The 24,019-nt window shown below is 38.8% G+C and overlaps 1 protein-coding gene across 1 annotated transcript in view; it reads left to right on the top strand.

Annotated features, from left to right (window-relative positions):
- The first annotated feature begins 6,064 nt into the window (after positions 1 to 6,064).
- The window catches only part of MBOAT2 (membrane bound O-acyltransferase domain containing 2), a 93,824-nt gene continuing 75,869 nt past the window's right edge, over positions 6,065 to 24,019 (top strand). Inside the window, exons 1-2 of the mRNA XM_030944375.1 lie at positions 6,065 to 6,236; positions 23,541 to 23,686. Coding sequence (XP_030800235.1) covers positions 6,165 to 6,236; positions 23,541 to 23,686 — 218 coding nt within the window. The 5' untranslated portion in view covers positions 6,065 to 6,164. The remainder of the gene's footprint in view (positions 6,237 to 23,540; positions 23,687 to 24,019) is intronic.

Genomic DNA, 24,019 nt, shown 5'->3' on the forward strand with positions numbered 1-24,019 from the left:
AAAGTCCATTGTGACCTAGTGGCTGTCAAAGAGGAGGTACCTCAAGCTGTGCTGACTGATCTTGTTGGAGTCAGAAGCAGCAAGGGAGGAATTTTAAGAGCAGGAGTACCAATACTATGTGGAGAAGAAAATAATAGGAATGATGGGACAAGTGGGAACGAAGTGTTGTACGTCCAATCTTATCCCTTCTAGTGCAGATATGTGCAATTGAAATAAAGAATTTAAAATGAGTAGCAGACAATGAAACTAATAAGGCACATGAACATTGAAGATGTCTTATGACAAAAACTTAAAAAATGTTTCAAAAATAGGAGAATAATTTAAACTCAAATGAACACAGAAGACTAACCCCAGAAACTCCTGAAGGAAAGTTTCCTCCTTCTTACTGAACAGAAATATGATCAGATTGAACATGCATAAGAACAGGGAGAACCATCCCAAACTAAGTAGCAATGACCATATGGACTGAGAAAGCTATTTAGTGCAAGCCAGTCCTGGGACACTGGAAAAGAAAATGCCACAGTTATCCCTTTCTCTCCTTTAAGTTAACTGTGAACTTGAAGTAACTAAAGGAAAACTTACTCAGTAAGCCTAATTTTAAATTGCATTTTTGTTATTTACTTTGCATCCCCTCCTACAGTTCAACCTTTGCTCTTACAGTAAACTCATTTTATTCTGAAAGCTTATCTTGGCATTAAAAGCAACTCTAAAGCAACTTTGGGATGAATAAGGCATATTATTATTTGAAAAACAATTAATCCAAATAAAGAAGAATCTCGGTCCTATTTTGTTGCACTCAACCTACAGCAAGTGGGAGGAACATTGGGAGCTGAGCTCTCTAAGCAGCAAGGATCAGTTTGAGAACTTGTAATATCTGGTATCGAGGAAAGTCAGGTCTCCCCTTTCAGCCAAGGAGACATGATACAAAGACATCCCAGAAACCTGAGAAACTTGTAAAAGCTGTTATTTCTATGCCCTGCTGTTACAGTATGACAGGAAAAAAAACTTAATTATATATTCACTGCACACTTCCTCATATATATTTCACCTGAATGTTTTTTTAACTAGTTAAATCAATGAAAAAGGTAGATTTGCCAGTTTTTTACTACTGTTTTATAGTAGTAGGTTCCTTGCAAGGTTATCACCAGCCTCTCCCATCCACTGTATCTCCCACAGTCTATAATAAATATTTAATTAAGCTCGAAACAGCTGTTCTTAAACTCATAACCTAGCTTTGAAGTTCATTGCTTTTATTTCAGTTCTGAAAAAAGAGTTTCTGTTCCCTAAACTTTTCAATTATCAGAGTGACAACAAAACCCCAACTGCCTGGGGCACTGGTTATTACATTTTGAAATGCTGTACACTACCAGTTTGGACTGTTTCTCCATAAAAATTTATTGGTAGAATTTGCTTTTAAAAGGTAACCCTTTTATCAGAGTAACTTCTTGTTGAAGTCAGTTGGCTTAACCTTATCATGAAAGCAGGAAGTTCCTTTTGCCAAGAAATTACAGCTTCTAAGATCTGTACATAAGAGTTGATATTTACAGCTAAACAGTAAGCTTTAGTCAGCTTTCACTCATCCTTCTTTAGAAGCTCTGCCTGATTTTGTTAACAGACTTTGTGCTGTAATTAAAAACCTAAATGGTCCGAGCTGAACATGACTCCATGTTTTTGAGACACTGATGCATTTCCCCATAAGAGAATTTCCAAGATGTAAGCACTTAGAAGAAACAAAATTGATCTAAATAAATTATATGATTGAAACTGATTGCTGTCTTAATAACAGAGAAGGTTGTTCACTCTTAGAGCAGCTCTAAGACTAAAATAAATCAAAAATCAGAAACCAAAGCATTCTGCTAAAAGAGCCAAAGGGAGACTTATCTGTCTTGTATCTAAGCTGTGGAAAGGAATTTATATTTTTCCTCATAAGTAGAGAGAGAGAGACAAACAAATGTTACTTGAACTAGCAATTAACAGCATTATCATCATCAAGAGTTCCAACAAATATTAAGGAATCACATATAAATGACTAAAATAGCTGAAATGGCTAATTAAAGGTCATATCATTTCAGAAAACATCTGATGCATGTGAGGTTTACTGCGCTGTGCAGAATATCTAAAGATATAGCAAAAGATTGCTTTGCAGGAAGGGGAGGCAAGAATACAAATACCTAAATTTTTAGAGCAGATTTTTTAATTAAAAGTATTTCCATTTGACTGGCATCACCTTTTGCAGAAACATTCTTCTCTTTGGAATGAAGTCTCAAATATTTCAGGCTAAGCAAGCCAGATAGGAAAGTAAAATAAGACTTTACTGTGCAAAAGTGGCCGACTCTCTAACACTGAAACTCATTTTCCTTTTCATTTATTTTGTTAGAAGGAGTTTCAGTAATTGTTCCTATTTTCTGACTGTGAATGTGTTCCTAGAATGGCCTTATCAAACAAAGAGGAACAAGAACTGTACACAATGGTGCATCTAGAAACTTTATCCCTTCCTGTCCCCTGCCACAGTGCTTCTCGTTTTGTTATTCTGTTGTAGAGTGTCATATGGGAAGACTGGTACTGTTAGCATCTGAGAATCTTACAGTGTCATTCAAAGAAACAAAGAAACCTCTAGTGTTTGTTACTTCATTCTGACACATTGAGGAACCTCTGTAGGGCTGAGATGCCTTCGTGATTTTTTGTACCCTAGTACTAAAAGCATTTATGGGACCATAAAACTTAATCAGAAGAAGAACATCAGAAGTTGTTCATGGTATGCTAAACCACTCTCCTGGAATTACTTAAATCACCACACCCTCCTGCATTCTGTCTGACAGCCTTTGGTGGAAAGAATTTTCTTTGTGGAACAATCACTTCTTGTTTTCTTACATGAAAATATTTTAAACAGTAGGAATGTAAGTCATGTTTATTGAAAACTGTCCAATTCACATGAAATTTTACAGATTCACTACTCTCAGTACATCAGCTTCTGTGTATCACTCACCAGCCTTGTTTTTCACAGCATCATTTACCCTTCAGGACCAACTGCACTGTCATTGTGTCAATGTGATGCAGAACACTACCTGTTGCCAGACAATGCTTCACCTTCCCACATTCAGTATTCTCACACAGGCAGGGAGTTCTCTGAAAACATCTGTAATAAAACCTTCTTTCAAAAAAAAAAAGAGGAAAAGCAGAAGACCTAGTTTTACTGCAGTGCCAGTGACAGCCCTTACCATACGTTTACACAGCAGACATCAAAGACAAGCCACATTTTCTCTTTCAGAATCCCTTATTTTCCTGCTACTTTCTTCTTGAGCAACATTTGTACACCTCACTTTCAATTGCAAACTTCGATTTTCAGCTCTGTGGGGCAGGACACCTTTTGTTCTTCCATGTAACCAATCTGCCCCACCAAGGGAGGGTTTCAACAAAGAGACTATTATTTTGTAACTGTTTTCAAGATGTATTTCTGTGATGTTGTGTTCCCCAACACTCCCCTTCCTAAATAAGAGCACAAGTAAGTCTTCCCAAAGCACCACATTTCTCCACTGAAAACTTGTGAAAGACATAACTATGTAACTTAATGCCATAGGAACAAACTATTTATAACAATATTGTGATACACAGCATAGATGTATGTTTGACAGATGAACTCCTAGGAGTCATACAGGAAAGAATATTTTTGCTATCTTCTGAGGAAGAATACATATACTCACAAAAGAATAACACTTACCAGAAAAATAAAGCATTGTGTTTTAAATCCAACCAACACTTATGCTGTGATATCACGTGTTTGTTTCTTTCATTAATTGGAAATAAGGAGTTTGTTCAGTAGGTCATTCTTTGCTGCCAGTATTTCATCTAAGTGTTAGTAATCGCACCTCCATAGATTTATACAGATGCACCAGAATAATTGCTTGTGATTAGACTGATTCAGAGTTTGGTATCAGCCTTTTCTAAAGCAGCTCTTTTGTGGCTTCATTTGAGAATGTTTAGGTTAAGATTTCCAAAGATTTCTGTGTGTAGATATGAATCTTAATAAAAGAAAATCAGATAAAGTGAGCTGAGTCTTCATATATATATATATATATGTATAGTGTAATGCAGACTGTACTGAGCCTAGTGACACTGCACTCCTATGGTTATATTCACACTTATATATAATTTGCAGGTTTAGATTTAAGAGACTCATTCAGAATCAATAGGGAAAAGTTTGGGGTTTTTTTCCCCTTTCTGAAAGCAGCTCTTTTTTGCTTTACCACAAGAACATTATGCTATTGCTTCTGCAGACACTACCTCAATTGTAATTGCCTGTCATGCAGTGAAGCAACCTAATTAAAACCACTTATTTGCACCTATTAACCAGTCTCTTTAAATTCAGACAAAAGACCTTACCACAAGCTAAAACATAACTACAGAGTGTGGTCTGCAATTCAGCAAGAGAAACAACGTGTGTTTTCAGATAATTACACTTACCTCCATTTTCCTGCTATTACCAATTAGCATTAACCATGAATTTAAATGGCTATGTAAATCACTACACCTGGCCACTAATCCAGACACACTCAGACTGCTAGCAGGACATTGAATAATGCATTTCATCTTTTACATGCTTAAAATGGTGACTTTTTTGTGTTGAGGCCAAATTTCTGATTGTATCGTGGTTTAGAGGTGCAGCATACAAAAATTATAAAAAAATGTTTGATAAACTGCAAGAAATAACTTGCAATTTTATCTCAAGAAACACGGGGATCTTGAGCAGTTTTATAGATAAGACCAGAATATTCCTTTGCAACCTCCTTCGCCATGAAAATAGTCTTTTAGAAAAATTAATATTTCAGTTATTTCATAGGGAAAAAAATCTACAGAAAGCTCTAATGTAAATAGCAGGCAAGGCACTAAACCAGAATGGCTTAATAAGTAGCCTACTGCATAAGCTCATCTGGTAGAGTTTTCTGCACTTCCCTGAAGTGATGCCTTCATTGAAGTGCTTTGTTTCACACTGGGTAATGCTGACTGGATAGGTGGAAGAGTTGTGCTATGCACCAATTCAGTACTATGGCCATCACATCACCTCTTGCTTTCTTTAAGGAAACAGCACTGCTAGACTTGAACCCACTGAAGAACTGGTGCTTGTATCATTTCACGTTTCTGTATTTAAGAAATAGGCCAATAATAAAGTAAAAACTGTATCTTACAGCATGATAGACTTCCTTAAGTTCATGGGTGGCTTTAAGAACAGGACTTCTTTACCCATTTTTTGTGCCACTTCTTCAGGGCTCCAGGCCACCCTCATGCCCAGTGTGTATCCATCGCTCGTCCCGCTCTGTGTACGCCGCTGCTGAGCGCCCACGGGCCCGTCTGGGAGAAAGGGCGATGGCTGGGAGCCAGACGGGCTGAGCTCTTCATTACCTCAACACTTATCTGCACCCACACGCTCTGGGCTACCCCCAGCGACAGACACCTCCTCAGGGGCTACCTGGGCCACCGACCCCGCCAGCACCGCGCCCCCTGCTCGGCTGTCCCTGTCGGGCTGTCCCTGTCTGCCCGCCCCGCGCAGGGAATTGTCGCTTCCCATGAGGTGCCCGCATCCATCACCCACCCGCGCCCTCAGCGCTCACCCCGCGCACCTGGGCGCAGGTCAGCGCTCAGAATCACAGAGTCAGGCAGGAGAAGACTCCGAGACCAGCGGGTCCAGCCTACGAGCGAACACCAACCACTATGTCAGCTAGACCAGCACTGAGCGATCTTTCCTTAAACACCTCCAGGGACGGTGACTCCACCACCGCCCTGGGCAGCCCACTCCAATGTCTAATAGCTCGTCCTGCGAAGAATGTCCCAGCAGAATGTCCCCGAGCGCAGGCTGGGACCGGGCGAGACAGCGCCGGGCCCAGCGCGGTACCTGCGCCGTGCACGCAGCTCCCTCCCACCCTCAGCGCGGAGCGGCCGCCGCGGCGCCGCCTCGTCCCGCCCAGCCCGCCGGGGGGCGGGGATTGGGCGAGCCCGCCCGTCACTCCGCGGCGGCGCCGCGCAGCGATTGGCCGCCAGCGCTGTCAGTCATCGGCGGGGCCGCGCCCGCCCCTTGTTGTCACGGCGCCGTGCGGAGCTGGGGCCGCTCGCGCCGCTGTTGTTGCCGCCGCCGCGGGAGCCCGGGCGGGGAGCGGCTCCCCGGCCTCGCCATGGCCACCAGCACCACGGGCTCCACGCTGCTGCAGCCCCTCAGCAACGTCGTGCGCCTGCCCGTCGACCAGGTGAGGATGGGGAGGCGCCCGCCCCGCCGCCGCTCCCGCGGGCTCGCCGGGGAGGGACCGCACCGCGCCCCCCGCTCCGCGCCGTGCTGCCCCGCCCCGGCCCCCGCGGCCCCTCCATCCATCGGCGGGGCCGGGCCGGGGCCGGGCCGGGCCGGGGCGGGCGGCGACCGGAGCGCGGGGCGGCCGCGGCTCCTCTCCGCACCCGCGGGCGGGGGGGCGCCGGGGCGGCGGCCGCGCTTCGCGGGCAGGTGCGCCCGCCCCGGCTGGTCCAGCATCCCGTCCGCATCCAACCCTGCCCTGCCCGGCCCTGCCTCGCCCCAACTTGTTGGCATCATCAGCCGGCCAGATGTGGATCCGCAGCTGGGAGTGGGGCCGGGATCGGTTCGAGGGATGCAAAGGTTGGGTAATAATTGCAAATGGAAAGCAGCGCGCTGCGCCTGGATGCGCCTGCCAGGGGGGTTTACACGCGGTGTTAAATTATGTGCGCCGCACACAATGCTGCTGGGAATTCGTATGTGCTTTGTAGACAGAGCGTTTCTGTGGTATCTATTGTCCAAATGGTATAAAAATTCCTGAAGGCTGTTAATCCTGGTATCTTCACAAAATATCAGAAGATTACAAAATAAGATTGGGAAACTGAGGTTTGCCGAGTTTAATCACTGAAGCTGGACCAGAATGTATGTTTATAGGGGAAGTGGTCTATACCTCAAAAATCTACAGAAGATTTATGTATTTAGGAATGCATAAATACATTTAAATTTTGTAGCACCAAGAATTTTCATGTTAGGAATTTTTATCTTTGTTTATTGCTTCATTCATGTACATATAAGTGAAACTGTCTGTGCTTCAGTAGAGGGAGACTTTGTTGGCTTGTTTTTCTGAAATACACCTGATGAGTGAGACAAGTAACTTGAAATGAAATACAGAGGAAGGAGTATGCCTAATGAAAGTATTTTGGAAGTGACTGAGTTACACATTCTTCTTTTTTCTTCCCCCATTTCCCTACCACTTGTTTGAATGGAAGGATGGTTAAGGATGTACATGAAAAAGTATCTTCTAGAAAACTGGTAAAACAGGCAAGTTGAAATTGAGCTTGCTGGGATGGAATAGATACTGTGCACCCCTTGCAATGATACCTTGCAATGGCTGGGATCGATGGCACCTTGTGGCTTGATGCCTCATACCTGCAGGTGGTGAGCTGCTCTTGCCAGGTGCCATGTTATTTCCATAAAATGTGCAGCTTCTACAGAATACTGTAAATCACGTCAGAGTTGACAATCTTTTTATGGCATGATGTTGGTGGTGTATAATTTTATACTCGTAGTAGTAGTCATAAATTTAATTGTTTATGACATGGTGTGCCTACTGCCAAATTTTTTTTTAAATTGTGGGTACAACATTTTGATGAAAATGAAGTTACTTTTTATCAAAGCCTGGAAAGCTTCCCTGTATTGAATGTTTTGCAACAGATGCTCTCGTAGAGCCAAGAAGATTTTATAAAGTACACTTTGAGCTCTGTTGGAGTTTTTGGGAGTAATCACACTGGAGGGTGGCTAGTTTAGAAAGTTTGTTGTAAGCAGCTGGAAGTCATACACTGTTTTCAGACTGTGCATAATATAGGTCCAGTTGTGTATGAAGAGCACTGATTGTAACTGGAGTATGAATTGAAGAGCTTCAAAATTTTGCTGCACTGAGGAGAACATATCTACAAAAACATGTTTTAAAAAAACAAAGTTTTTTGCAACCTCAGTTCAAGATTCTATCTTGATAGTAAGTTTGTAATACAGAAGGAATGCGTATTGTGTTCACTGTAATCAAAGCGAAGGGAGTGAAGGAGATAATGAGGTCAGGGAAGAAAAAGAAAGTTCTGATACTCTTTGGTGTGTTTGCTCAGAGATTATGCTTGACATTTGGTGATACTATAAGCATATTCAGAATGAAAATGTAGCACTGCTTTGAAAAAATAATAGAAGACTGAAGGGTTTTTTTGGTTAGTACATTGTTTCTACTACTTGCTCCAAATCTGTACTATGACTACAGTCATACCAATATAGCAGCTGCTTGAAATAGGCATTCTGGTATAATACCAGCACTCAACTGCTGGAGATCAGTAGGGTTTTTTTCCTCCATTCAGTTTCAGTTTTGACCACAAATAGATACTAATCTTTATCCAAAATGTTGCTTAAATTGTTATTTAGATTTAAGCCATTACTATCAATTATCCTGCTAAGGCATATAACTCTTGGAAGACAAATTGAGGTAGCATGTGTCCATGTTGCCTTACTCTCTGGTGCTTAAGCAAATGAATGGAGAACCTTCCCTATCTGGCAGTGCATGGAAGTAGAAATTTAAGTTCAAGGTGAAGTTGCTATCTTTAAGATTAATCAATCAGATCCACATCTCTGTGCAAGAGAAATTGATTACTTTTTTACTTAATGCTTGTCAGAACTAGAGACAGAGATTTGAGAATGGTGTTCGTTATGTGCTAGTTGAAGGTCGGTGCAGAATGTGGAGGGTGAGCTCCATCAGAGCTATTTGACACAGCAGTCTTCTCCATGTGCCCAGCTGCGTTGCAAAAGAAAAGCTTTGTTGCTTTAGCAGTTTGCTAGACATTTTTACTTGGGAGTACTGGGTAGCTAAAGGAATGGAGAACTTGTTTTCTGCTTCTTGTGTATCTCCCAACAAGGTATTGTGCAGTGACTCGTTGCTGTGTTAACCTTTGTCTCTTGTTTTGTCTTGCACCAAGTTTACCTAAAGGGCTACTTGGAAAAGTTAATCTGTTCTTTATAGGCTTCTTGGGCCAGTTTTTCTGTTGTTATTTTCAGTCATTTGATGAAAGGGAAGGTGCTCGGTGTCAGGAAGAACCTAGGACAAATGTACTTTTCTTCTGTATTTTGTAGTAGGAACAAAAATCACTGCTTGGGAGTGGAAAGCCTGGTAAAAACTGTTTCTTTTCACATCTTGGAGAATGTAAATTGGCTGCTCAGGAAAGGAAGCGTTCTGTCAGCAGCTGTGGCACATTAGGTCCTTAAAGTTAATGAATGAGTGAATAAATATTAATGAACTTCATATTCCTTGTGTCTTCTCAGAGGACAGAAGGAATAAAAGTAGCCATGTCCTTCCCAACGTGGACTACTTCCCAAGAGAAGTATGGGAAGGTTTACCATAAAAACTTGGCTTCAAGTGTTGCCTAATGCATTGAGGTTGCAACTTGAATTATTTTATTGTAGTTACATCTGTCACCTAGCTTTATATTTTTCCTGTCTGTTTTCATGTAATATTTATGCCTCTGCTTCTTTCTTCTTTCTCTGAGATGAAGCCCAACAAATAATGTGTTGGACTTTGGTCTGTTTCAAATTCTATCACTACCTTGCTGATTTTCTATTGATAAATGACTTATCTTGATGTGTCAGCTTACCTGTCAGTAAATTGGAAAGATTTAAATTTGCTTTGACAGTGATTCTAGGAGAGCAAAGCTTTCTTTTTGGCTTTTTGGTCACTGTGGGGTTAGGGGAGTTCAGAGAATAATCATTGCTTTCACTGCTTCCACCAGAGGGAGCAAAATTTTTTTACTGAAAATGTACAGAAATTGTAGGGGTTATTTCTGCCCTTATTTGTTGTAGAAATTGGTAATTTGTAGTAGAGAAAGACTTGAACAGGGGAGATAGGAGACTAACTACAACAATATGTGAACATCAACTTTTTATATGAGTTGTCTAAAAGATTGATCTTGAGTTCCTGAAATAGGGTCTGAACTTCAGTGATTATCTTCTGGATAAGGAAAGGAAGAATGTGGCTCCATCTACTAACAGTATAGATGTGTGGAGATATGTGGACAGAAGAAAATGTCATGCTTATGATTATGCACTTGACTTACACTCCAGGATGTAAAAATATTTTCAACAGAAGAAAAAAAGTTCTGTGCTATTTCCACACTTTTCTTGGTTTTTGGTTTGTTTGGTTTTTTTTTCCCAATCTAGTCTTAGCTTTTATTTGTTTAAGTTTGCTCATTTATGTAGAATACAATTTTCTACGTGGGTGTCATCAATCTTCAAAGAATCTAAATGGACTTTTTTATTAAGAATAGACATAAAAATCCAAGTCTTCCTAAACATGAATTGCATAAGCCACACAAACTTCCTTCATTTAGTGATCATAAGCTTGCTGTACTTTTACATAATTTTCTGCATGCGCTTCCTTGTGCAGACAGTTATCCAAGTTGCTTTCATCATGCCCTTAACACACTTGCTTCCACATAAAAGCACTGGTGTATGTTGAGCCTGTGTTTCACCTTTAAGCCCTCAAGGAGAGTGGGCAGGAATTTTTTTTCCTTGTATATATCGAATAAATATTTATTTCTTACATGCATATGATGTAAGAAAGCAATTTAGCAATTTTTTCTCCTTTATTTTGATGCTTTGGAGGTGAGCACAGCTGTAGTTTGGAGAAAAGGCAAGTCTTGGAGGTGGGGTAGGGAATTTTACTGAGAAGCATTATGTGCCTGATTTGCCTACAGGGTACATCTGAGTATGTCTCCTAGTTAGATCTGTTATTTCACAAAATTTTGAGCATTAGTGATGTCTTCTATCTTATCATCTTTAGATGATGATAGTCCCTTGTTTTCTGCCAAGGCAAAATAATTTAGCCTCCTGGGGGCTGAAATGTTTTAGTCTGATAAAAACTTTTTTGTCTAAACATGGAATGGATATCAAAATGTTTGTCCTGTATAACTGTCCAGAATTTAGAGGGCCTAACATTTGGCTGAAGCATTATAAAACTAGAAAAATGAATAAAGTGAAGAGTGTCCCAAGTTTCCTCCTTTCAGCATTGATTCTTAGACCCTTGTCTAAGGGTCTGGTTGTGGAACCCAGAGCAGCTTGTTACTGATTTTTCAGATATGACCCAGGAAATTTATAAGTAACAGCTGTGAGTAAAATTAGCATTCATGGGTGTGTAAAATGCAAACACTGAAGGCAAGGAGTGGTAGGATAAGCAAATTGTGCCCCTACTTTGCCCTGTACTTTCCTTATGTGCTGCTAGCAGCAGTCAGGAGAATGAAGGGTGGATGGCAAAACATGATCTTCTATGATGATAGATGGAGACTGTAGTGGGTGAAAAAAAGTTGGAAATAAAGTTCTGTTCTTCATTCTGTATGTGCTGTTCTCAGTGATGTTTGGAATTGTTTGGATTTGCTAGCCAGGTTTTTAGTGATTTCTTAACTTCCCTTTGAACTCTTGGAAGGGAGGAAGGAATGTATCATCACGAGAGTCCTGTACAGTGACACCTTTCCCAGGTTTTACTATTTGTGGTTAGATGTTGACTTACTCAACAAACATTAGGTAAAGAGTTAACTCTGCAATGAAAAATAGAAAGAGAAGGATGAAATGGTTGGGATAAGAGGAAAACTTGACAAGAGAAAGTGACTATCTTGAAGGAAGAGGTGAAATCTGTCATGAACAGAGTTGGAAAAGAAAACAAACACTGGGTTACAGTGTTAGTAAAGACGGGCCATTTATATAGTGATAGTGATTGATTTAGTGCCAGAAGAAAATAAATCCATGTTATTCAGGTTCATGAATATAAATTACAGAGCTGCTTTAATTCTTTAATATTTACAGAAGCAGCAGTGAATTTTGCTCTCTCACATGCTTTCATAGGGTATGTTTTCTTCAGTTTTTGTGAGGTAGTGGAAAATCTCAAATGTAGTTACACCTAAGGTTTCTACAGTAAACATTTAAACTAAATATTCTTTACCTGAACAGCTCATAGTCACCTGCTTTTTTTTGTCACATTCTTTTCACATCCTTATGCAAGTCATTGAGGCTGTGTGTGAACCTGCATCTGTGCTTGTGATAGTACAACCCATTTCTGAATCCAAAATGGGCTACAGGAGTTGCTATGAAAATAGTGCGGTTCTGGGATGTTGAAAAGAAATAGTGGAGTGCTTAAAGAGCAGTGTAATAAAGAAAAAAAAATGATTAAGGCATAAGGAAGGTAACAAGAGTAACTTTTTACAGAGTGCATGGCTACCACTGTGTTGCTTTCTGTTTCTAAAGGGTTTCTGCTGTTAATCTCTTGTACCACAGCTATTAGATCTTTTTGATCTGTGGGCTTTTTCTTGAGAACTGTGCTGACTTTCTGAAAAAGCAATAAAACTGAACTAGATGAGTCATCTTTATCATTCAGTGATCCTGACATTTGTTGACTTTTCACTCTTGTTTACCTGTTCCTATGTTGACCTAATGAAGCACTGTGATACATCCTTTGCAGACTTGATTACAGAATACTTTCTTCACATTTATTATTTTGACTAATGTGCACTTTTCCTGAGTAACATGCCCATTTCTTTTTCCTTGTTCCCCTTGAACAAGGGAGACTCTAGGGAGTCTAGACTGGAGTTTTATTTTCTCCTGGAAAGTGAGAACAACTACATGTAGCCAAGTGAAAACCTGTTTGCTTGATGTGTGCATCTTCACAGTATTTTTGTTACAAAGAAAGTTGATGTAGCTCTTCAGTATGGATATTTTATTTTCCTTCTTTCCTTTGGGAAGTATTTTAAATTCAATGTCAGTTGAATCAACATTGCTGGTCTTTTAGCACTGAAGTGAACAGATCTGTTTGAGAATTTAAATTTCTTTGCAAATTTAGGTAAGTGCTTGTTATGCCTCCTTGTTTGAAATGATCATCCTGATAGCTAAGCCATCTTTTGCAAAGGAAAAGTTCCATAGCTCTGCTTTTTCTTCTACAATAATATATCCAAAGGTGAAGAAGCTATTTTGGTTTGGCTATAGTATAGATTTTCTGTAGTTGGGATTTTGGTGTTCTCTTGTATTTTCAGTTAAAGTGACCTAAGCTGCAGAAGGTGTACTTATTCTGAAATGTGGCTTTTGAGCATCCTGATTGTATTACTGCAGTGGTATATTCTACATAGTAATGCCACCTGTACAGATCATTCGTAACCTTTCTGACCTGCCTTTTGGCTGAGTAATGTTCTTGATTCTACTGCTTCCTCTCAATCTTACATATATATGTAAATACACACACATATATGAAACCCCAAGTATTCAATTGACTAAGCATTGAAAAATTGGACTGAAGGCCCAGACTAAAATGAATGGGGTTTTATTCTTCATGGTGGAAAAGCTAGAAAGAATTTGAGGTCATTACAAATCTGCAGAATTTTAGAAGCTCAGTAATGGCTGAGGTTTCTAGAAAGGTCTACCTGTATCATACATTAGCAAATCATTTTCTGTAATGGAATTGAATGTAAGAGGTCAGATAAAATATTTCAATATAGAAGTATAATTCGAAATGTTACTAAAATATTAATAAAAATGGGGTTAATTTGAAGAGATGTCACATCTCAAAGCAGTGTCCATTGCTTGTGTGGATTGCTGCATACTGTAGATGTTTAAAGGGCTGCTGTTGTGGTGCTTGGAGATGAGGCTTGGCTGATCTCATGGGAATGATTCCTGAGCTGGGAAAAGCAGGAAGATAATAGACATGGAGGAATACAGACTGTGTTGGATAGTAGTTTGTTCAAGGGAGAGTGTAATGAAGCCCTCTCCTATTTTTTTTCCTTCCCACAGAGAGCGCTGAGAAGCTGCCATTTTAAAGATAGGGAATATTTGTTCTACTTGCTAATTGAAATTACTGTTGTGGTTACCAGATTTGTGCTTGCTGTATGGACGAGAGACTTGCTTTCAATGTCTGTTGCTTATTTTGAGATGTATTTCAGTTTCTCACATACCAGGAGAATGTAATTGTAGTGAAGTAAGATCTTAATTGAGAAAATGTCAGTTTCTGGTTGCATTTGAGAAAGATACCTCCATAGATGTTGGTTATTTTGCTTTATTTTTAAATGCCTAGGAAAGTGAGTAGCTTGTGAAGTCCTTGTCAAATTTCAGACACTGTAGTGGTTCTCTGGGCTTTCAAATAAAAGCTTGTCATTCAAGTACACATTTGAATACCATGTATTTATAGATGACAGAGAATAGAAATTTTCAGTTGCCCTGGAATTGCTAGATGGAGCTTAAAGATGAACTAGCAACAAAAGGATAAAAGAATGTAAAAGTATGCACACAGGATGATAAACATATCTGGAACTATTGGATAAACAGATAATGAGGAATATAGTGGGTTGTTTGACAAAGCTCTAGCTCAAGAAGTAACAGCTCATTCCCAAAAAATGTTCAAGGAAAGGTCACCCATAATCCTGAGGCACTCATTGAGTATGACCACCAGAGACCCCAAGGGGTCTTGGACAACCTTCTAGGACCATAAAAGGGCTTCCAATAGGAGACAGATGCATGCAAATTAGTTCTAGGAAAAATGATGTTTATGTATTAGCTAGGAAGTACACTGTAATGAGTATGTATGATCATGATGGAATAAATACCCTGTTGTAAAGTTTCACTCACACATTTGATTAGCAAAGATATCCTCTGAAAGTGTCCAGCACTTTAATAAAGAATGCCTGCTTTCTAATATTTCAAATTGTGTTATTTTCCAGCTGATCTTGTTGTCAGTGTACTGCTGATAGATGTGACAGAGTAGAGATTTTTGAGTTCATCTCATTATGTACATGTGCACTGTGAGTGTGTGATAAAAAGCCCTGATTTTAAAAGCACAGTAACTGAGCTGGTCTTTGTTTGGAGCTGTGTTTTGCCAACATAATGCCAGGCTGTGGTGTTCTGATGTTGTAAACTCTTTTTCCCTGGTAGTCTGAGATCTGCAATCCTTAACTGGCCAAACCAGTTTTTGCTTAACAGAAGCAAGTGGTTTAGGTCCTTATTGTTTCTGAAGAGAGAAGAAAACAAAACACACAAACAAAAACACCCAAGCCAGCATTCTTAGTCTGATTTCACCTTTGAACCAAACTTGCATCCTAGATTTTGGGTATTCCCATGAATAAATAGGTTTTTTTTTGACGACTCATAATCTATACTGGTGAATTCTTAAGAGCCTATCAGAGAGAACACCCTTCAGCCAATATCTTCCTATCCTTAATGAATTAGTTTTGGTTGTTCTCACTATAAAATGTACATTGATGTTTCATTTTACATCTTTAGTCATACAGTTTATTTTAGAGTAATTCTGAGTAATGATTAAGTAAGCCTTCTTTGAATAAGCTGATTGGATTTGATGCTCATTTATTGCACAAACCAGATTACTATTGCCTCCATCATGTTGTTTGTGATGTGTTTTGCTCTCTGTGTTGCATACTTTAAAATTGCAAACTGGGAGTTAATACTGGAAATAGAACTACTATTGCTAACCTATGTCATAACTGGATTTGATCTTTTGGAATGAAACCAGCTTGGAAAGAAAACGTTCAGGATCTTATGTTAAGTCCTTTCATCTGCCAACAAATTAATGGGAAGATGAAGTGTATGTGTCCAATATTAAAAAGCATTTGCTAGTGATGTTGATGCTGACTAACACAAATGGTTAGAGCATGCACTTCAAGGGAGTGGGTGATGCTAGAGGGCTGTGCTTGGAGTTTTCATCTAAGTGTCCCTTCACACTGGATACTGTATAAACATTCAGTAATACAGTCTTTGCTACAAAGAACATTGTGCCTTAATACAAACATCTCCCATGCTGGTATGATTTCAAAATAATCACTGCTGCTTATCCTCCATTTCTTCACATTTCACCCATGAAGCAAGGTTGAGACTTCACGGCAGGAGTGTTAGTTATATTTTCATCATGCAAGGCAGAGTATTAATTGAATAAAAAATACATTTGAAAGCATTTTTGCACTATTTATGATGCTTTCAATTCAAAGAGGAATCTTGTTTCTTCCAATCATTCAGAGAAGGAAGTTCTCTGAACTATTCTTAAGTATCTGTCAACTTTATCAAATACCCTTGCCAGTATCTCTGAACTCATCTTCCTGACATTTCCCAATAAATTGAAGAAAATTACCAAGTGGTTTGATTTTGAGCCTTGTAATGGAGTTACATTTTTCAGCTTTAGTGTGGAATATGTTATTTCCTTTTTTTCCCCCTTTAATATTAGTGCAGCAACTTTGAGACAGCAGTTGGAAAATTGACATTGGTTTCAAATAAGTCATTCTCGCTTTTCAGTTCTTAGCTATCTGGCATTAAGCAATTATTGGATAATTGTACAAGTTGTATTTATACTTGAAGAAGGTCAGAAATTGGACAGAAGAATATCCATCTGTGCTGCTGTCTGATTGCTGTGGAGAAACATTGACTCCCCTGTATGTTATAACCAACTTCTTGTGAACTCTTGTAGATGTTTTTCATTCCTCAGCTCATTGTTTTTGTGGGAAAGGGAAATAGTTTAAACTTAACTTGGAGCAGGAACAAGAAAATAATGATGTTTAAGGAACAAGGCAGAACTGATGCTTCATTAATTGTGGTAAGGTTTGGCAATTTTTGACAAGTATGTGTCAACAAACATCATGCTGGAAGAGGTTTATGTTTAAAATGTTACTATTAAAGTGGCCCTACAGATTTGGAAAAAACATCAAAGCCTTGGTTTTATGGTCTTCATAAGGTATATGTACGTTATTCTGTCTTGATCTCCTAGCTCTTGAAAGAACTCATTTTAAAGTGGTTTTGTAGTTCATATTCTATTTCTTTTCCTAAAAAGTATTTTTTTTCTCTAATAGCCATAGATATTGAAAAGAAGAGCTAAAGGTGGGAGAAGAGGAATGCTGCTTAGTGCACCTTGCTCAGTGGCCCTGTCAGATACAGGAGGAAGCATAGGTCATAACTTTGTCTGTGGAAGAATGGAGGGCCAAAAATTACTATAGAGGGAAACAAGTAATGCTGGTATCTTGCACCTCAGAAAACATGAATTCCAGGGAGGAACTGTACCATGGTGCAGCTAAGAGGGGTACTGCTAAATCTCTATCTGCAGAATTGCTGTATCTGCAGGTTCTTGACTGTTGTCTGTAAAGCATTTTGCATCTTAAACTTGTTAGTTTAGGCTCTGCACATGATCAGGTAGGCTTCAGTGCTTCTGCTTCTATCTGGGTAATCTTTTTTCAAAGCCTAATTCATCAGCAATAAGAACAGAAGTGTCTTCTTATTTTTCTTCAGGAATAACTTAGAAAAAATGCACTAAAGAACAAACAGACAAAAATCCACAGAAAAACACAAACCCCCAAACAGAATGCTCACATCAGCTTTAATTTATCCAAAGTGTTGTATTGAGGCCATGGGCCTTCACTGTATCTTAAAGGTTTGAATACTTATTTTTCTTCTTATTGGAGAGAATTTGGTAAAAATGAGAAAATAGGGAAGCACCAAGACAAGGTAACTTGCAAAGAGTTTGTGTGGGTTGTTGGCAGAAAGAGTAAAATGCAGCATTCCTGTCATCTTTGGTGTTTCACCTGCTAAACCACTGTTTCTCTTGTGAGGTGCTTTGTTGTAAATGTTGTTCTTTGGGTGTCTCTCAGTACCTTGCTATAGCTGGTAAGCAAAACTTTGTGCCATTGTAATAATCCACTGCTTTTCAGTGGATTATTAGTAGGCTGTGCAGTGTGAGCCTGTATGATTAACTTGTGCCATCCAGTTAGGAATTATCTGTATCAATAAAATTCCCCTCTCTTCTTTGGCTGCTTTTCTGAATGATGCAAATGCCTTCTGTGCTGTGAAGTAGCAGGATTCTGGAGAATTCTGCTGCAATTGACTGCAGCAATTGGCTTTTGATACTAAAATATAGCTGATATGAAGAGGAAGTTTAGCCTGAAATCTGAATTGGTAGATAAAATTTGCATGTATTAAAATTAGTTTGTAGAAGAAATAAACTTTTCTTCTGTATTTCATTTTAATGTGAACTTAAATTTCTTTAACTATTTATTAAAGATGCTGTCTGTGTTGTAAAGTTGGAGACTTCCAGGTCTTCAAATCCAATGTTATGCTAAAATTTCCTCTTGATGATGAAAATCCTTGTGGCAGTGACCTTTTTTTTTTTTTTTTTTTCCTTTATGTTCAGAATTGATTCCTTAAATACTTTTTCCCTTAGCAATAACTTTGTTTTTACAAAAGCATAAATTACATTTTATTCTTTTAAAATACTAAAATAAGTGTCTTTAAAAGTTACATACTTTCTGTTGACTTTTGCAGAGATCATGCAAATGGGGAGTTTCTTATGTAGATAATTTAATGCAGTTAATGATATAATGGATTTGTATTTTGTGTAGCTACTCCAAATATTGAAACTGTGAATTTGTGTTCATGTTTTACTATTACATTTGGCATAAGTTGTGACTATGAACTGCAGTGCTTGTATGACTAGTTTTGAACCAAAATAGTGGATTTAATTTTGAAATTGCTAGGCTACACACAGCAGAATCTGTAGTAGCTTAGTATGTGTAACACACACTTGCATCATTCATTGCTGAATAACTAGTGGTGATAATTTACATTGTAGTTGTATGTTTTTTATTCTTATGTGCACATAACTTTCCATTACATGTTGCTCTCTCTGTAGGATTTTGAGGTGTTATTCTCATTGACTGAGCTTTTGATATCCTGTATGTGAGGAGGAATAAAAAATTCTGTTTGTTTTCTTATATATGTGCTAAATTGTAACTGCTCAGAGTGAAACTTGCCATTCTATGGCAAGATATTTTTTTTCCCCTCCATGAAATCTCAGCTTTAAATAGATCTTGGTTAGGTTTTTTTAAAAATTTCTTCTATAAAATTGAAGCTTCTTATTGGAACAGGTTTTGTGATCTCATGGAGGCACACTGCAATTAGGTTTGAAGAATGCATCATGCAGCTTTAAGGAATGTATTGTCTTTGTAGTTTGTGGGTGTTCTGCTCACATCTCACCAAGTCATAAGGTATTTAGAAAGTTGTATTTTGCCCATACTCACAATGCTATAAGAGCTTGACATAAGTTTTCAAAAGGTACACAAGTTTACAATTCCTAGTTGTTGAAGTTTGTATATATAATATTTGCCAACAAAATTGCTGCTTGGTTGAGTGCCTGGTTTTCATGGAAGCTTTCAAGTTGGTGATGTCCAGCTCTGTCCTTGTTCCTGCTCATTTGCTGTCTGTTCCTGTTGTCTATTCCTATAGACAGCCAGATCATTTCTGTCACCCTTTCAAGGCAAGCTCTGTATGTGAAGGCAAGTTCATCTATCTCAGTATGTGGATACAACAGAGCTATCTGTCAATTCCGCGCTGCTCAACATGGCTTATGATGGGAGATGGAGTTAGGAAAAGCCTGAAAATTAAATTTTGGCATTGTTTACTAAACCAAGTAGTGCAGTATAGAAAGAAGTGTTTCTGTGGGATGAAGTGATTGGCATTGAGGATCCAACATGGGTGCTGTAATAATTTTGGGAAATACTGCTTTTGCCTAGGTTAGTCCATGGGCTAAATGTTCACTTACCCTCGGAGCAGATATCTAGTTCAGTTTAATTTAAAAGAAATTGGGTTTGTGTATCCAGACACCATTGCACAGCACTTGCAAAGCATGTGAAGTGCAGGTAACTGGGAGGCTTCAGGAGCCCCCTCTGCTCTGAACTAAACCACTGTGAGATGAACGAATTATCTTGCTGCTGGAGTTGGAAGTGCATCCAGTGGAATTCGGGAGCCCACAGAGTCTCTCATTCTACTTCCTGTAGTATTGGCAAGGGATGAAACTTCTTTCCATGTGGAAATGAGGACAAGTGGTAGAAATGAGTACTGTGGACTGAAAGCCACAGGTAAGTTTTGATTTTTGTTGTAGAATTTCTGTGTTTTCTTTTAAAATGTAAGTAGTCAAGTATTCAAGATGTTTACCAAGGGAATATATAACCTGTAATAGCAGATGCTCAAAAGTCAGAATAAGTGTCAGATGAAGATTACCCCTGTGACTCTAACACTGCCCAGCAGTGCTCACAAACTCTTCCATACGACTTCCTTGATTTGGAAGGCAAATCAGTAGTAAACCAGAGGGTTTTTGTGAACTGGAGAAAAAAATAGGGAAAAAATAGATTGTAGTTATGACTTTAAACTTTGCTTGTATTTTGAGATGCTTTGGGCCTGATTTAGAGGCATGCTGGATAATCAGAATAGCAGCTGAATTTATATTTTCAAAACACATTTCCAGTTAAAGTTCTTCTAAAAGTACTGACTGAAAAACTAGGCACTGAGTGTCTGAAATTGAACAACCAAATTTAGTGGGCATTTATTTTATCCTTTGGGCTTTCATAATTTTTGTGCTAGTCATTCACCTTTAGAATAGGAATACTGATCTTATGAAATTATTGCAAGGTTTACATTTATTGTGTGTAGTCTTGCCATGTTATGGACAGAGCTGCATAAAGTGTAAAGTTCTTATATTCAGTGTAGAATGCAGATGGTAAGCATTTAATGGGTCACAGGATGAGGGCAAAAACTGGGCAATTGTCCATTTGCTGAATGAATCAGAAATACTGCTGGGGAAAATAGACTAAAGCAGCAGAAGAATATAGTCAAAAGTAGATATGTATAAAGGCTAAACTCAAGTTGCATGGCTTTCAAACCTTAACTGCTACATGGCTTGGTTTTACAGATATGTATTTAAAACTTTGGGAGCTTTACAAGTTCAGCAGAACGCTTGGTGCCTTGTAATCTGCATTTTGGTGCACTGAGACAAGGATAAGAATGGGATTGGTAAGAGTAGAGAAGAAATGCAGCGTGGTGTGTGACTATTGGGGTGATGCCTTAGATTTCCAAGTATTGTATATGTTTGTGCCCTTTTTGGGAAGAGCACTTTAAAAATACCCACTGGCAGTTTTGGATTAATTTGTAAGGAAAGCTTTTGGAAAAGGCTTGTGCTGCTTGGGTCACTTAGTTTCATGTTCAAAAAACTGACATAATAAATTCACATCCCTGGAAGTTGGCTTGTGGGGTTGATCTGAAGGTGTGTTATCCTGCATTTTATTGCTGTTCTCAAAATATTCTTCTTGGGGAAGGTGTTTTGGTTTGATTGGTTTTTTTTTCTTATCAGGTTTTGTTTGTTTAATTAATGGGATACTGTTTTTCAGATACAGATTTGATCATTTGAGTAAATAGCTAAACAAATAGCAAGTGCCCAAGAAAGGTACCACCTTTTCACTCCCTACCTGCTGAATCCTTTCTCAGGTTTGCTTTTTGTGTTTTGTGTGAGGATTTTACTCATTCCTAAACCTGCAGGCTCATCTTGAATTGTGAGATTCAAGGTTTTTGTTTGGTTATTGTCTGCTCCTACAGAATTGGTGATACAGGTCAGAAATGCCAAGCACTTCTACCCTTTTCACAGTAGTAGTAGGAGCCAGTTGATGACTTTCCTTTTTTCCCTAGTTTGCTTTTAGTAGTAATCTGAAAAAAAGGACACCATATGATACCAGTTGGTAAATTATCTATATTGCAGTCGAAGCACTAATGTCTGGGCATTCAGTAAAACCAGCAATGCGAGTGCGTCCATTTCAGGACAGGTATTCATGCTCATTTCTTCCCTCTGTCTCTTTACCTCAGCTTCACTATGTATCTGTGAATGTGCAACCTTCTCCTTCCCCTTCCCCTTCTAGTCTGTCTAGGGTGTGAGTTCTTTGGGTCAGAAACATGCTCTGTGGGTTACATGGCATAATTTCTGTAACAAATATTCATACAAATGTTGGTACTAAATTAATAATTTTTTTATTTCATTTTTCTTTCTTGCCCTCTTTTCTCAAACATTATCAGTTTGTTTCCCTTTTAGTGGTTCACTTGACTGTTTTGTATGAAACTTTTCCACTAAATCCATAGAATCATCTTAAGTAATAAACCTCGCTCTGTTTCATTTGCATCATTGCTTATAAAGGAGAGAAAACAGGTCAAGTTATGCCCTGGAAGAAATTCTCCTCATTTATTTAGGATTTTTCAAATACTGTTAAAAGCATAATAGAAATGTGGTAGTAAGAGAATGGATGGAAGAGTGTACGTGACAGTTTAAAGAACAGGTTAATTTAGGGAATTGTGCCTATTAAAAAGCATAGCCCTGCCTTTTGAGTCTTTCCCTGCTAGCACTTAATGCTTTAACTTGGTGTTACATGTTTTGGAGTGGTTCAGTTGTTACAAGAGAGTTCTGTAGTTGCTGTTTTAATTGCTACTTTAAAAATGACCATGTTTGCATACTCTGACCCTTACCTATTATGGCTTGAAACTTGGTTGAAAAATGATTAAGGAATGGACAAGGTGAATTATGGTACTGCAAGTGTGCACTGTGTTGCTGCAAACATCAATATTAGACTTGCTGTCAGGAACATCAAAATAGTATTGTCATTGTACCTACCCTGTGGTGTTAAGATTAAGTATGTGTTCAGCTAAGAGCCATCAAACAGTCTAAAACACTGTTGTGTAGAGAACCAGTGAAGCAGGCAGGATGTACAAGTTTCTTTTATTGAAGTGCTTAGGACCTAAAACGGTGGTTCCCAAGCTGTTGCTTGTGATGACTTGGGATGCCACTATTAGACATGGAAAATTGTTAGGCAGCTTTCTATGTGAGTAAAAAATAAAATCTATGAAGTGAGAAATGTTACTTTCTAAATAAAGTAATTTATCCAGCTTTTTGTAGCTTAATCTACTTTTGGTAGTGGTTGCTGTATTTGAGGCATTTCTTTCTTTATTGTGCCCTTACTGTTACATTTCTTTCAGGCCACAGTCAGAAAAATTCTTTTTACTCACTGATTCAGTTTTATTCGATTCTGCTTTTTCTTTCAGTGCCCTAATGTCTTTAAATATTTAATATACAAGAAATTTTCTATCTTCAAGAATAAATGGCCTGAAGGGAGGAAGAATTTCTGAAACTATCCTGCTTGAATGTACAAGAAGAAAATGCAGTGTGCAACTAAGCTGTTTATCTGATTGCATAGCACTGAAATGCACTTCATTGAGCCCTGCTTCTGCACAGGCTACTGAAGTGATCTGTCAGTAATTTTTGGAGCCGATATGTAGCTTCGAGTCCTGCTCACTTAAAAAACCAAATAAAACTACAGCTCAGATTTTCACATTACTGGGAGAGTAGAGGTGATTTAATGGTTGATAATGATTTGGTATTTAGAAAATCTACAGCAAAAGATGTCATTTTCTTTTCTTGATTTAAGTACATATTAGTTCATGTTCGATGCATCTTTTCCTCTGAGCTGCTTGGGAGAGCACTGGTTTGTGCTTTGGCCTGGGAGGGACTCATGGGAGAAGCTCTTAGACATGCTGTGGTAAAAGCCATGGTAAAGCTACAGGTTCTGCAAATTGCTGAAAATGTGTAGATATTGCTGTTAATTTTTAATACACCCTTGTGTGAGTTCTTATTTCTTTTCTTTTTTTTATGCAGGTCAACTTTGTAGTGTGCCAACTGTTTGCCTTGCTTGCGGCTGTTTGGTTTCGAACATACCTTCATTCAAGCAAAACTAGCCCATTTATAAGACATGTTGTTGCAACACTCTTGGGCCTTTATCTTGCACTTTTTTGTTTTGGATGGTAAGTTACACTTAAATTCATTTTTCAGGAACTTGTCAATTTTTATTTCTGTGTTACGAAGAACCATATTGCCTAATTCTGTGGGGTTTTTCGCTGCTGCAAATGTACAGAAATCAGCTTAAATATTCTGATGAGGTCCACAAATTTTGAAAGGTCATCTGTAAGCTGGTAACTACCATACTGGCTGCCTGTGGTTTTGGGAAGATGAAGCAGGTGCAGTTTGTTTAACTTCTACAGCTTTTTTTTCTGTAAACTTGCTGGAGAAGTGTTTTCTTGAGGCACAGCACAGATGTGGTGACTAGGGTAATTCCCTATAAATACTCATGACATGAG

This window comes from Camarhynchus parvulus, chromosome 3 (genome assembly GCF_901933205.1).
Source record: "Camarhynchus parvulus chromosome 3, STF_HiC, whole genome shotgun sequence".
NCBI classification, from domain to species: Eukaryota; Metazoa; Chordata; class Aves; order Passeriformes; family Thraupidae; genus Camarhynchus; species Camarhynchus parvulus.